This window comes from Rhamphochromis longiceps, linkage group LG19, assembly GCF_057381845.1.
Source record: "Rhamphochromis longiceps isolate RC_006_pf linkage group LG19, R_longiceps_female_GT1.1, whole genome shotgun sequence".
Classification (NCBI taxonomy): Eukaryota; Metazoa; Chordata; class Actinopteri; order Cichliformes; family Cichlidae; genus Rhamphochromis; species Rhamphochromis longiceps.
Genome location: NC_140575.1, coordinates 19,983,090 through 19,998,006, shown reverse-complemented (window position 1 = coordinate 19,998,006; position 14,917 = coordinate 19,983,090). Strand labels below are relative to the sequence as shown.

The 14,917-nt window shown below is 42.9% G+C and overlaps 1 protein-coding gene across 1 annotated transcript; it reads left to right on the top strand.

The window, feature by feature from the left end:
• Window positions 1-5,966: 5,966 nt before the first annotated feature.
• On the top strand, window positions 5,967-14,831 carry ccdc177 (coiled-coil domain containing 177). The gene is made up of 3 exons (XM_085390638.1): window positions 5,967-6,647; window positions 7,399-10,777; window positions 12,848-14,831. Exon 2 carries the CDS (start codon window positions 7,405-7,407, stop codon window positions 9,949-9,951), a length of 2,547 nt encoding a protein of 848 aa, XP_085246764.1. The 5' UTR covers window positions 5,967-6,647; window positions 7,399-7,404; the 3' UTR covers window positions 9,952-10,777; window positions 12,848-14,831.
• Window positions 14,832-14,917: the final 86 nt, after the last annotated feature.

Sequence of the window (14,917 nt, the reverse complement as noted above, 5' to 3'; positions counted from 1 at the left end):
GCTTACACCAACTACATACGGCCGAAAATTAGCGGGTGTGTGCAGACACAGAAACAGACAGAGCAGCACTGAGGCCACCCAGAGATCTGACGGCCTCGAGAGAGGAGCAGGTTTAGCACAGATGTACCGCAATGATGTCACGTTGCCTAAAAGTACAGTTTAGGTGCACATGCAGTTCAGATGTAGTATGATAAATGCTGAGAGGAAAACAAGTTGAAGAGAGGCAAAAACTGCTACTTGTCGTTCATTTTTCCAGTTTAATGCTAAATAACTACATTTTTGTCTAAATAAAATCAGCATTTGCATTTGTCGTGTGTTTCAGTAGATTCTCATTGTTCTTCTAATAACGAAATCCATGAAAACCTATTTGTGACTTTTATTCCAGTGTTTAAAAAGTTCCTCCTTTTGTTTATTGTAGCGATATTTCACCCTCACCTGTACAACAATAAAAAGCTGATTATTAGTTGATTTACCAGTAATTTAGGATAATCCGAAAAGGCCTACTGTAATTATCGACCAGTCACCCAACAATACAGCAACCATATACCGAATCTGTCTCTGGGTTTAGGATTTTTTTCATCCCTGAGGTTCTTCAAGTGCTGAACTTATTCCAATTATTAAAGTATTTGCAACTCCCATGTTGCTTCACTACTTGTTTGGCATTCATTTTTAGTATCTCCTACGTTCCTCTGTGAGGACATGGGGTCTCAGAAGGTTTACTTCACTTCCCACACACCTCCATACCGATACAGTTGTTTTTTTTTTACATTGGAGAATATTATTTGACTTTGTTTATTATTTGTACTATTAAAGCAATTGCTTTAATAGTACCTCCACTGCAATCAGCTTTAGAAAAGCTTTGCTTGTATTTCACTGTATCAGTAAAAATAAACCAGTTATTTCAGATTTATTAAAATGTTAAAAAAAGGAGGCATACTTCAAGATTAGTATTCTGTGCTTGCAGTTGTAGTTCTATTACTTGTATTTCTGCTACTTTTACACCCACATGTAGTGTCTGAATACTTTTTCAGGCAGTGCATCTGTTTGATGAGTGTGTGATTGCACTTCAAAAGGCAGAATACAGTTGAAGCACTGAATGAAAGACAGAGAGGAGCGGGCGGCTTGTGTGCTGAAGGGGAAAATCGAAGGTCAGATACAAAGCCTTCTCTTTTTAAAGTGTCATCTGGATTTCATTTCATAAATTCCATATATTTTACATGTACTGGCCGCAATTTTCACTAGCTCCTGAAAACAAGGAGGAGGGTATAGCCCTTGGCTGGCCAGCATTTCTTATTACCCTCTTCAAGTACACACTTGCACACAAACATACACACACTGACAGTGATGTAGAAGCATGTCTGGTGATGGAAAAGCATAGCAACAAATAAATAAGCCCACAAAGCCAAATTATCTATGACATTAATCAGAGATGTGAGGGATTTTTACGCAGTGAGAGAGTGAAAGAGAAAGTGGCAACAGAGAGCCACGGGTGTGAAAAGGCCTATTGAGTCTGGAATGGGGTGTCCCGCACCTGCGCTGTCTATTCACCCCACTGTTTACACACTGTCATCCACAATTAATACCTCCTGGGGACTGGGCTGCTTGCCCTCTGCAGGGCCCCCGGACCCATCCAGGCCCTTATGGATGCCTAATTGAGCATACCACTCTCCTGATTGAATTAACAGCTATGTCTCTGGGACCTTTTCCCCTTCCACTAAGGAGGGGGACTGTTCCACACCCGCATGAGACCCCTGTACCATCCCACAGAATAGACAACAGGGAGAGAGGGGGTTGGTGGCTGAATATAGCAAAGGGCTAGAAGCGGGAGTTGAAGCGGTCTAGAAAATGTGGCCCTTTCTGTTGGCAAACCAAGGCTGGAAATGTGAACTGGGGGCAATGAAAGGTCTCAATATTCGCAGGGCCAGTGAGTTCCAGCAGGCATGTAGTACTGTACACGCACGCACACATGCACGTACACATATTTGAGTGCTTGCGCAGCACTAAGTTTCCCAAAATCCAAGTAATCAATCTTGCATTTTATTTTGCTGTTATGATATTTCTTGTTCCTTGTATTTTCTTTGTTTGTCTGTCAGTGAGGCACAAAAATTTACAAGAGCAAGTTTCATGCAAGTTAGTGGAGAGGTAAAGCCCTCCAAAGGAAAATTGGAATTTAAATGCTGGTGCAAATGCTGCTCAGTCAGACAGGGTGCTGTGGTATTGTGTGGCCTTGGTTGATATGTTGAGCAGAGACGAGAAGGCAGAGGAATACTGAAAAAAAGCTATGCGATTGATGTATATGGTTTTGTTACTGATCTATTATTGCATAAGCAGCAACCTAATCTACTCTTTGATTGTGTTATTTAATAATGATCCTTTATAATCGTCTACTCAAAATTAACATAGTTCTCAAAATGAACATCAACACAGCAACCTGTAGTGTTTGATCACCGACTGCAACAGTCTGGTTGTAATCACTTTAAGAGGGATTTTTTATTTTTATCTTGTGCTTTTATTGATAGTGAAACAGCTCAGTCTGAACTGCTCTGCTGCAAAACTATGTGAAGTGATTTTTTTAAAGAAGAAGAAGAAAAGGAAAAAATATGTATAAGTGTTAGAATAAGTATATATTTATTCAATGATGTGATTCTGGCTTCATCAAGCTATGATCTCCAGCTTGGACTGGAGCTCTTTGCATCTATCAGAATTAGCGATTCCAAATCTGAGACCCTGTCTCTCTGTCTCTCAGTCAGAAAAAAGCAGTGCCCACTCTTGGTTGGGAATGAGCTCCTTCACGGCAGACTCTGAACACTCTGGAATGATTATGTCTCTTGGGAACACCTTGGTGAACCCCAGAGCTAGAGAAGGTTGCAGGAGAGAGGGAGGTCAGGGCATCTCTGCTTAGACTGCTGACCCAGAAAAGTAGAGGTGGGTGGATGACCAGTATTGGCAGATGAATATATCAGTCATGCTCTAATATGAATCATTTCTAACTGGAAAACTATCTGGTGTTTTACAGGAAAACTGGAAAATAGGCAATCATGACAGAATAACCAGCATTCACTGTGCTTCATTATTGTGGTCGTCATTGTGACCCTTCCTGTTCATCTTCTGAAAACCTAATATGAGCTCCCATGCTGCTAGGTTGGAAACCACTACAGTAATCAGTGTAATAATATGTATCCTAAAAATTAAAAAATTATGTCCACATGTTACTTTGTTGGCATCAAGCAATAAAAAATGTTTCGTTTAGGATTTGAATTCTAAAATTCTCTAAAGCCTTTTAAATATTAGAGGAAGCTTATGCGTGAAGTAACAATTAAAAAATAAGATTTTTTTCTAACGAGTTTAAGAAAAATACTGCAAGTTTGTCAGATCTAATATGTTTCTTATTAATTATGTTTGCTGTTTTTGAATAGGAAACATATTAAAATATAAAATGCATCCAAGAAAGCTTAAGTTTGGTTCACTGCACTTGTCTAGACAGCTGTACACACTCACTCCTTGTGTTCAACCCTTAGCAAACACGGGTACAGTAAGCTCCTGGCTCGATGCACTACAATAGTAGTAAAATATAATAATGTGGAAAATCAGAAGCTCTCTGGAGAGATGGAAATGTACCGAGGCCTTTTTATTTCCAGGTCGGTAAAAGAGTTTGCCATGTCTCTATCCATACTTGTCAAAGTTCTGCACACATGTCCAGCTGAAAATCTGATCTGCCTTTGAAGGGAAATGAAATGGGTGAATTCATTTCAGCTGAGGCTGCTGACTGTCAGAGTCATGTAGCCAAAAGTGCGTAATCTCTCAGTTCCTCTTTCGCTATAATTTCCTGGCTGGATTTATCTATTGGCTCTGTGTAAAAATAGCCTTCCTTAAGTGGCTTGAACGGGACGTAGATCCTCGTAACGGCACAGATACTGGCTCACCTGTGTTTTTATAACTGAGTTCCTAAATCGAACAGATGCTTTTGAGGATCTGTCTTTCAATAGATCCTCAAAAGCAGAAGAGCTGATACAGAATCACTTTCCCAATCAGGATATATTAAGGAAAATCTTTGAAATATTCAATATGTTGGTTGTTTCATAGTATTTATGGTATACCACATTAAAGATCTGGTGGTCTATAACTTTATTGGTTGCAAAATACTTAAAAATGTATCTAGAATAAGGATTTTGGCATCTCCAGGTTGGATCCTACATGATGTGGTGGAATGCTGGGTTCTCACCACTACATGGGCTGTGTACTGGTCTCCATGACTGCACCAAGCAGCTCACCTCTCGATGAACCCCCCAGTTCAGCTTTGGTGGTTGGGAGCATGCCCTACCAAAAACAAAAACACAAACACAAAATTTCTGCAGAGCATAACCCTGCACCAGTGAACTGTGCAGCAAGCACACCATGCACCGCTCTCCTTTGGCTCCCCTCGCAGACCCCATGCCCCCAGTTAACAAGCCAGCCAGCACGTTCCTTGTTGTCACTTGTTACCCGCTGTCCTCCCGATACAGCTTGCGGGTGGGGCCAATTAAACTCGCACTGTTCCCCACAATGGGTCAGGAGTTTAGTGGGTCATCATCAGAGCTTTTTTCACCCAGAGTTATCTAATCCTGAAGCTCTGGACCAAACCAGACCAGTCTATATGCAGAAGAGGGCTTTCAATTAATAAACTGCATTTATTAGTGGGGTTGCATGTGGTGATCAAATCCATCAGACTCACAGAGAGAAATACTAATCTTTTTCAACTTCGACTATTTGTACTAGATCTGTGAGAACAATAGTTGTGTTACTACTGATGCCAGTTGTAGTACAGTAAGAAATAATGTTAATGTTATATCATCAGTATTAGTATAAAAATGACTTTCATAGGAAGTGAAAGTAGTAGTACAAAAGGTACAAGCAATAGCAAAATGTAACTGTAGTGGTAGTGTCAAGCAGGGGGGGTTACCTGATGCATTAGTATCCTATTCAACTAAAAGCCTAAAAGAGTTCAGGCTGTGTTGAAGGCCGTGTGTTGACTTTCAAGCTCATTAGTTTGGCACAAATTCTGCTTTTGCCTTAAATGCAGTATTTTCAGCATTTTTGCACATGTTTCAATTAATCTTTGCACCCATTTCTCATTGTCCTAGAAAAACAAGAAGGCAATGAGGGGTGGCTCGAGAGCTGTATTTGTAAGAATTCCCCAACTCATTAATGTGAGTGCGAATGGGTGAATGTAAGTGAATGTGTATAAGTATCAGTCCTTTTACTTATGTAACAGAGTGTTAAAAGTCTATTTCTAAATGCTTAATTTAGGCCTGAATTAACTACATGTTGGGAATATTCTCAAGAAATGTTGTAAAACTTTTACTACACCTTATCACTGATATCATGGACACTTTAAGGTGTAAAATAGAAAAATGATTACATACATTTCAAGTACAGTAATGTTTATCCAACTGACATTAATGTCTGAGAGTAAACCTTTTCACATCAGACATGATGGCTTCTCTGATCAGAACATCAGTGATGGTTCTAAATAATTATCCTATGACACTGTGACACTGAACCAATTCAATCATACCTCTAGCTGGCACATTAGTTTCATGAGTCAGGTTTTATTTTCAGTTGTGCTTTTCCTATATGTCTTCTGTAAAAAGAAAAACAAAACATTCAGGCCTAAATTAACTGTGATCATGCTGTAAACTAGGGTGACTGTAATTTGATCCAGTGTGTCAGTTTTGAAGTGTAAATGGCCTAATGGGGTGTTTATTCTATCATACTAAAATAAAATCCTCGATAACTCCGTATTACGACTGCTTGAGGTCAGATGACCTCCCTGAGACACCCTTAGCATAGATCTGCAGTGCTCTTTCGCCCTCTGGTGTCAATTTCGAGTAATTACATGCATTTTGATTTCACGCCCAGGAGTGGTGGCAGATGTCAGCTTTAAGAGAAAGTGCTGTGACTGGTGATGAGCCAGCCACAGATTAACAAAGACCAATTTTAAAATTCCACGCCTTTTTTATTCCATCAGTATTTTGGAAACATCTCCTACAAAATCACTTCTGGAAATGGAAAATAGACACGTTTTGGAAACTGGCTAATATTCATCTTCAATGGATAAACTGCGTGCGTGGTACAAAAGCAGGCCTGCAGGAGGATCTTTGCTCGGGGGTAACATTCAGCACCATTACGCCAGTTTAAGAGCTTGTAAGTGGAGTGGACAGGCGCTCGGATAATTGCAGAGCGCACTCAGTATTTTTAGCATATTTGCCACAAGCGGGCGGAGCCAAGCAGGGTGAGATGGAGGGATGCTGAAAAGCAGGTGGCGACCGCTGATGTTTACAGGATGAACTTTAGGGAGGGAGGATGAGGAAGGGAGGAAGCTGGATAGGAGAGTCGTCGTAGTGAGCAGATTTCACCGCGAGGACGGTTTTTATCGGTGTTTGTGATCGCGGAGAGTGCACATTTTCCGCTCAGAGGCTGACCGGCTGGGAAAGGCTCCGTCTGTGTCTGTCGTGTCGCCGGAGATTGCAACGATGTGATGCACCCATCTTCGGGGCGACGGCCGAAGCCTTTTGCCTGAAACCTGATATTATGCAGGAGACGAGGCTTTCTGGACGGATTAAAGGGGAACAAAGCACCGGTTTAGAAAACGTTTTGCGACCTGGCAGGTCAGTGCATGCTTGCGCGACGCAATACCGCATTAAATTACAGCCAAATCCACCGGATTTAAGCAGCTGTAATGACTGTTGTTGTGCACCAAAGCAATCAGCAATATCTCTTTTGTCATTTTTGGAGTTTTAACCTTGAACCTGAGCTGTTGGTGTTCACAGTGCGGAGAGGGTTTTATGCCAGCATCCTGCTGATATGCAGGAGAAAGGTCTAGGCCTTCACTGTTTGTTACCAGGTGTGATGAGTCCATGTTAGTGAGCATAATAGTGTCCAGTGGTTGTTTACTACTTTCACACTCCATGATATCACATTCTTTTTCCAAGTAAGCTTTTAGGATCAGGTGCTTAATAATTCATACCCCAGACGTCTGTGCGTTAAGCATTTGTAGGTTGATTGTGTGATGTAGAGTGAAAAAATATTGCTATGAGTAATCAGATTCTCTCAGCCCAGTAACTCTGCCGAAAATAGATCCCCCCGTTAAAGGACTGTGGTGTTTTTCTGTGTTGTATCTCTTCCCTGAAGGGGGAAAATGTCTCATCTGGTGTAAAATCAGTGAGTGCACGAATATGTGTTCATGCGTGCATGCATGCATCTCTGGACCTGTGTAATGACCCTCCCCCCACAGACTGCATCTCTTAAGCTCTTGTCTCAGTGCTATGATCCTCTAATTGAAACCTCTCCCCACTTTTTCATCTATTTTCTCTCCTGTTTTATTCTCCCCTGCTCACCCTGCCCTCTCTTTACCCGCAGCCAACTATGGTTGACCCCTCGGAGGCTGAGGAGCAGAATAAGTGTAAAGGCCCGCAATTCGACACACCAGCTGTGGCCACCGAAGACTCTCGACTGCCAGAAAACACAGATAGCACGACAACAGAGGAAGATGGGGATGCTGGTTTTGAGACGCCACCAACCGGCAGTTCAGAGCCAAGCCCCTGCCACACTGCATCTCCAGCGGCTCCAGAGGTCACCTCTCAGGACTCAGCACCTCAGCAACCACAGACTCAGACTGACAGCGATGTGTCTCCAAAGCTGCACCTGGATCTGTACAACTTTGACTCGCCGGCCGCAGAGGGCAGCCGATACGTTTTAACGAGCCCCCGCTCTCTGGAGGCGTGTGCTCGATGCGGGGTCAAGCCTGTGGAGCTGCTGCCTCGCCCGCTCTCTGACTTTGCCCGTGAGGCTCCTGGCCGCTCAATGCGTGTCGCCACAGGCTTGTTTGAAGTCTTTGAGAGGGACAGGCATGCCAAACTTAGGCAGTGCAGGGAAGAGAGGGAAAGGATTGTTAGGGAGGAAAAACGAAGGATTCTTCAGGCAACGGTCAATAGCAGCAATGCATCTTCTGTGGATAAAATGTCCTCTGGCCTCACCCAGTCTTCTAAGTCTGGGCCAGTGACCTCCAGCTCCACCCTCAACGCTGGAACATCTTCTAGAGCCACAGCATCAGGTCAAGCCTCCAAAACAGGTGCAGCTCTTTTATCCAAAGCACCTGCCTCCACTCTTAGTACCTCCCCTAAATCTTTTCATGCGGGACCAACCACATCCTCAAAATCTGGCTCTACACCCTCTACACCAGTTTCCAAGAGTGGATTTCTAGGATCTGGAAAACATCCTCTGTCCTCATCCCCTGAATTAGTAAAGCCCACACGACCACTTTCATCTGGCCCCCCACCAGTAGTTCGGAAGTCCTCTGGTGGTAAATCTTCAAACACTTTTCCTAGACCAACACCGAAACCCCCTTCCTTCCCCAGAGCCAACTCCACTTTGACTTCATCAGCGTCAAAACCTGCAGTTCAGAGCTCTGGGATACCTCTGAACGGTGTAACAGGAGGACCATTTACACAGCACAACGGACATCTTGGATTTCATTCCAAGGTACAAGGAAAAAGCCATTCACTGGAATCTTTACAGCGAAGGATGGATCCCGTCTGCTCTTCAACCTCCACTACTACGACTACGACTACATGCACCTCGTCAGAGTCGGGCGCTTCTTCTTCTTACAGTTGGGATGGTGCACGAGAACACTGGGCTAGAGTCTCCAGTCCTCGAGCTCGCACTCTGGCCACTTTCAACTCCCTAATGGGCCGCAGCCTCAGCCTCGGCGATCTGAGCCACTCTCCTCAGACGACACAGAAGGTGGAGCGCATAGTAAAGGAGGTGAAGCGCAGAGGGCTGAAAGCTGTGTCTGAGAGAGACCGCAAGATAGCAGCTTTGATGCTTGCCCGATATCAAGAGGAAGACATCATGAGCCAAACCCGCTATGTGGCTCACCTTCAGTGGGATAGTGAGCGCAGGATGGAGGAGCTGCGTCGCGAGCAGGAGGAGCGAGAGAAACAGCGTGCCGTGCTTCAGTGTCAGAGAGTGTGGCATACACAGGTGTCGCTGCGTCAGCGAAGACTCAGCCAGCAAGAGCGACAATCAGCAGCAGCCAAAATGCGACAGGTCGAGGAGAGTGAGGAGCGATGGAGGGAGCTTGCAGAACAGCAGGAGCGTAACCGCCTGCTAAAGTTACAGCAGGCAGCGCGAGAGGAAAAGCACAAGAAGGCTCTTCAGGAGCAAAACCTGAAGAGCCTGGAGGAAGAGAGAGCTGCCATGCTGGAGCAAGAGAGGCTGCTGCTGAATGAGAAGCTCACCATGGCTGAGCTGAAGAGGCAAGAGAAAGAGCACCAGTCCCAGGAGGAGAGGCGAGGTCTGAACAAAGCAGAGAAGAGACGTCACATCGCCCTGATACAGGAAATCGCCCGTAGAGAGAAAGAGGAGAGGGATGAGGCCAGGAGGTCAGCAGAGGACAAGCTCAGCCGTTCCCTTGAAAACTACGAACAGATAGTCGAACGTCGAGGGAAGGAGCTGAAAGAGAAGGCCAAGCGCGAGGAGAAGCAGATCCAGAAAGCACGCAAGGCAGCAGAGAAGCGCGAGAGGCAACAGCAGCAGCTGCTGGAGGCTCGCGTAAAGGAAGCAGAGAAACGAGCCCAGCAGGCAGCTTTGGTGGCTGAGGAGAGGGCCAAAGAGAAGGCGCAGCGGGCAGTCCAGAGCCGACAGGAGAAGGAGAAACTGCAGAAGCTCAACAGGCAGCGCGTGGAGGAGGAGGAGAAGCAGAGGCGTCTGGAGCTGCTGCAGTCCATCGAGAGGAAGCTGGAGAAGAGTGAGCAGATCTTCAAGGAGAAGAAGGCAGTGTTAGAGAGCGCCCGATCTGTGGCTAGAGCCTCTTTTCACGTGCGAGACAAAGTGCGGGAGGAGACCAACATGCGTACCTTTGATAAAATGGCCTTGGAAGCTCAGCTCAAAGCCAGTCTCGATGAGAAATAATCATAGCTTTGTTGTGGACTCCTTACTTCTGGTCATGTGCTTGGGTCCTGCCTTCATTATGGCCTCAGTCACTCAACAGCTTTACCTTTCTACCCATAAGCACCTGCAATGTTATTTTTTCCCTCACATATCTTTACCCATCAGCTGATTTTACTACATTTTTCATAATTTTTATTATCAACACAAACAAAATAATTTTGTATCGTGGATGTAATGAGACTACAAACTAACAGCAACGCCTGTGAAACACATGCAGTGGACTTCATGATAGACATGAGAGTTTTAGGACAGCAGCAAACCCCTTCTCTTTGCCTTCTGCTCCATCGATCTCAGCTACTGGACTGAAAGCTCTGCTGGAATGAAAAGAGTCATTGTTTACCAGGAAGCACAACTCCATGACAACTGCATAGGCTTTTAAGGGAGCACTCATGGAAGAGAAGAATAAGCATAAGAAAAAGAAAAGGCAGATCGCAGATGATCCTGGACCCTCAGAGCAAATGAGAGATCCTTTTGTACATGCACTGTGACACAGCATGAAAATAAAGCCCTGGGCTGAACACTTAACCGCTGACAATGCAGCAGTGGAGGGTCATGTGCACGATACCCGTGCTGATGAAAGCATCGGAGGACACTGACTTCCGCAGCAGGGCCCGTTTCACCGCCCTCTCAAGGTAACAAGAGGGAGGAGAAGCAGTGTGCAGTGCATCAGTGTCAGGACTCTCCTGGTCATGCCGATTACAGTAAAATAGTGATGCACTCTGAAAATGCCCTATCTGGCCACTGATCTGCTCCCACAGCCACCTGGTGACCACGTCAAGGTCAACAGGTACGAGTTTTTATTGCTTCTGCAGCTTATATAATACCTTCTGTTTTGTTGCAAAAAAAACAACAACACTTGGTCACACTGACACTGACTCAACAGCACAGAGGGAAAGAAAGACACACCGACTCGCATGCAAGCCAAGAGCAGGTTTTAAAGGCCTCTGGCTGCACTAATCCTACAATCTCAGATTTAAAAAAAGGAGGATGTGCATAGTCTTTGCCCTCAGATGTAGCTGTTGCCATAGTGACATAAGTCAGGATGAAGCAGCAGGAGGTGAATTACTGAGAAGGGAGAGTGCGTGGGAATTTGAGGGGGCTGTCTGTGGGAAACTGGATCTTTTGGCAGCTCATTATTTGTGGGGTGTTACAGGAAAACTACTCAGTTCACTTTGTTATGTGTAAAATCTATGTGAGGCAGTGGGAAATTGCTGCAGCGTTCCCTCTCTTTACTTATTCAGAAGTCGACCTTCACCTGGAGAGTCAGCTGCTCTCCCTGCACGCAACTGCAGCCAGGAAGTAGACTGAACTGAGCAATTCGGGCAGTCACATGTTGGATATCTAAAGCCAGAATAAATATGGCCAGCAGAGGACTAACGGGCTTATGGCTGACTGATCCGCAGTGTTCCAAGCATATAATCATAGGGAGGTGATGTAAGGTCGGAGGATGAGACAGCATATCTGTATGTGCTCATGATGCGATCCAGAAGGTAAAGTCGGCAATCTAAAGTATAGTTACTGTCAAACACAGAGGGTGCTGCAAATCTAGTAATTATTAACAACAGAAATAAATAATAACTCGCCCTGGAAATATAGGAACTTGGTTTACATATTTGCCTAGCAAGCCAAAGATCCCCAGTTTGATCCCATAAATCCCTTAGGGGTCGTGCCATGTGGTGCATCTGGTATAAAATGACATCTGCCAATTCAAACATGCAGCAGGCCCTGCTGTGATGACCCCTTTTGGCTAGAAGTAGCTGTTAAAGAGGATATTCATGTTATGGAGATGGTTCATCACAAAAGTTCAGTTTATTCCTGTAACACCATTTATCTGTCTGGATGGCGTTTATGTGCTATCATATTTTAAATGGTTTGCCCTTTTCTTGAATATAATGGAACCAGACGGCATTTGCCTTGTGCTGAAAGCACCATAAAAAGCCATTTGAATCAGTGTCTCTTTCCAAAATCACAATACAGTTATTCCGACATTTCCACAACCCTTGTTGTAACCAGTTTCAAGTAGGCACTATTTTATGTTTGCCGAACTACATTCACCAACCCTGTCATTACCCAAATTGTAGTTTGCCTCTAACAGCGAAGAGACGTTCACGCTAATGAGAGGTTCAAAGAATGCAAACATAGCTGACTCCCACCTCAGCTGATCAACTATATGCACACTTTTTTTAGTTAGTGCTGCAGAGCCAGTGCAGTTTTAAGTAGCTAATTGCTTTTTGTGTTGCTTTGAAGCAACACTTGAACATATATATATCAAATATATTTAATGTAACAAGTGAAGATACCATCTTTTTCTATAGACAATTAAATAATCAGTATCTGGTGTGCAAAAGATAAAAATACATGTTTTTTTGTTAAGGTAACACAATGAACTGTCTGAAATGCACATGCATGTTACCAACCAGATTTACTTCGTGATACTGAAAACGCAAACAAAATGTCTTTTAAAAAGGTATTTATTACTTGGACTTTGTAGTACAATGCTTGCGTAGACATTCTTGTTTTAGTACAAGTAATGAGCCTTCCTAAATAAAGCAGGAAATAGTATTTCACCATCAATTATATTCAATTAAAGTGCAATAACAACAGAAAAGGACAAATAATCAACCAGTTGCTTGTTGCTGAAGATGGTTCTTTATGGCTGTGTCTTTGAACTCATGTAAGTCTGCAAAGTGAATGCAGTCTGAACTAAAATGCCCAAATCTTTCATTGTACTCTGGCTTTAGATTTCTTCCTTATACTTATTTTTAACACTAGCCTTCATTAAACTTCTGTTTTACTGAAGACCAAACTGCACTGCCGATACCCACATTCATCGCCGTCTTATTTTTTTGTGTTTCAGGTCCTGGTGATGAGCGTGAGCTGGTGATGTAACCCACAAGCCTCCCGACAAAACTGTTCCTCCCACACTGAGCTTTATCAAAGTGTAAAAAAAGCCTCTCCTGGTGGAAATACAGTCTTATCAGATCTAATTTTTTAGGTTTTTATTCAGTTTGTACCCGTTAACAGTGCCAACTATTGTTCTGCAGAGAAGAAGAATCTTCCGCCTTTTACCTGCATCAGTGAAACAACGTGTGCAAGGTTCAAAAACAGCTTTATTAGCATCAAGTCGTGTTTAGTCCCGTATGTTTCCTTCTCATCTTCCCCTTACATGTGGGCTTTGTTTCTGTATCACTTCTGGTGTTGAGTTATTTAACATTTGTACATTATCATAAAATGCTTCCTTTGATGAATTACATTGAGTTGCATTATCAAGAAAGGATTTTTTCAGATGTAGCAATAATGAAATGGTCGTGGATGATATCGAACGCATCTGTCAGTTCATCGTTTCCGTCAGTCCCCTAAACTGAAGGTCTGTGCATACAATCAAAAGTGGAAAAATAAAAACAAACATTTTTCAAGTTGGATTTGCATTGTCTGTGCCATCTGCTTCATTTAGTAAAGAGCTTTTTTCAGGAATACAAAATGGTAAAAGTACTAGCAGTTACACAGATACATCTTTAACACAGATATTCATTGGTAGAAGAATCAGAAAAATGTACTTCAAATATTAACAGTAAGTGTAATTTATATTTTGCATCATTTTTCTTGTCTTTTTATTTTTAAAAAACCTTTTTAATACGGTAAGGTTTTTTAATTACAGGTGGTTCCAAAACTAGTGGTCAGGTCCCTGCAGGGGTTGGAAAAAATCAATCTGACAGGTCCTGAGAAAACTAATGGCGTGGAAAGTCTAAGAAACAAGTTCCTACGTTTTTTGTTTGTTTTTTTCTAATTCTGAGCTTTGAACTTTCTCGGTTTAAGACTCAGTTGAAATCAGGTTAGGTCATTGTCCTACCTTTTTTCCCCTCACATGTGCCATACAGACGAAGAACACGTGTGGATTAACAAGGATGCTACCTTACTATAGGGTGCAAGAAGCAGAACACAGGACAACAACACACTCCATGTGGATTCCCCTGAGTATCACCCACAGCTGCTCCCAGATTGGTGCAAACTGCCATGATCAGCAATGACCCAGACTTTGTACTAAGGAGCTGGCGGGGTAAAGACCTTTTAATGTATGTTGTTCATTAAATGTCTTTGTTCTCACATCCACCTCTTAGGGGAAGTGACTGAAGAAAGATTCAGAGCTATAGTGCATTTGTGAAAATTTACCTATTTGACCTACAACTAAAATTAAACAACAGGTTTTCTATAAGAGGCCACAAACCAAAGACAGGGAACCACTGATTGGCAGTAAATCGTTTTAAAAACTCTTGTGTTGTTAGTTTTCAAGCATGAAAAGTAACTAGTTAATATATTGGTTTAAGTTTAGCTTAAGGATACTCACATGTGGCTTTATCAGATCTGAAAGCTTCACGTGGTCATTTTCAGTCAAACGGTTCCAGAAACTGTTGACCATAAGGAACTAAAACTCAGCAGCTATTAGGATGTTTCCACTGCAAGAATTCAGAAAATATGGATATTCACACATTCTCTACGTACTGTTTAAAGAAACTAGTGACCATGAGTGACTATGACTCTTTTCTGACAGCACTATATAGTAAATAAACTGATACAATCAGCACCTATTAAATAGAAATTTCAGACAATAATTAAATAGGGTTATTACTAATGCTTTCTTGAAGGTTATGCTAAAAATAAATAACAGTAAACCCAAAAAGGAGTAGGTAACGTGGCATTCCTAGTTTAGCTTATGTGATTAGTTCCTTCTGGTCAACAAAAGACATAATTTATGTTAATGAAAAAATTTAAAGTTCTACTCTAAAATAAATCCCCACAGCTCTAAACAGCAAAACTCAAGAGCTGCTTTGGAGTCTTGTTTTTCACCTAGGCGCTTTAGGCTCCACAGTCGCTCTTATTTGCCTAATCTTCACAGTTTTCCCTGCTGTAGGAATTTAGTTCCCAATTT

Excerpts from the sequence above, each read along its gene's own strand:
- ccdc177 (XM_085390638.1), top strand. The coding sequence starts at position 7,405 with ATGGTTGACCCCTCGGAGGCTGAGGAGCAGAATAAGTGTAAAGGCCCG.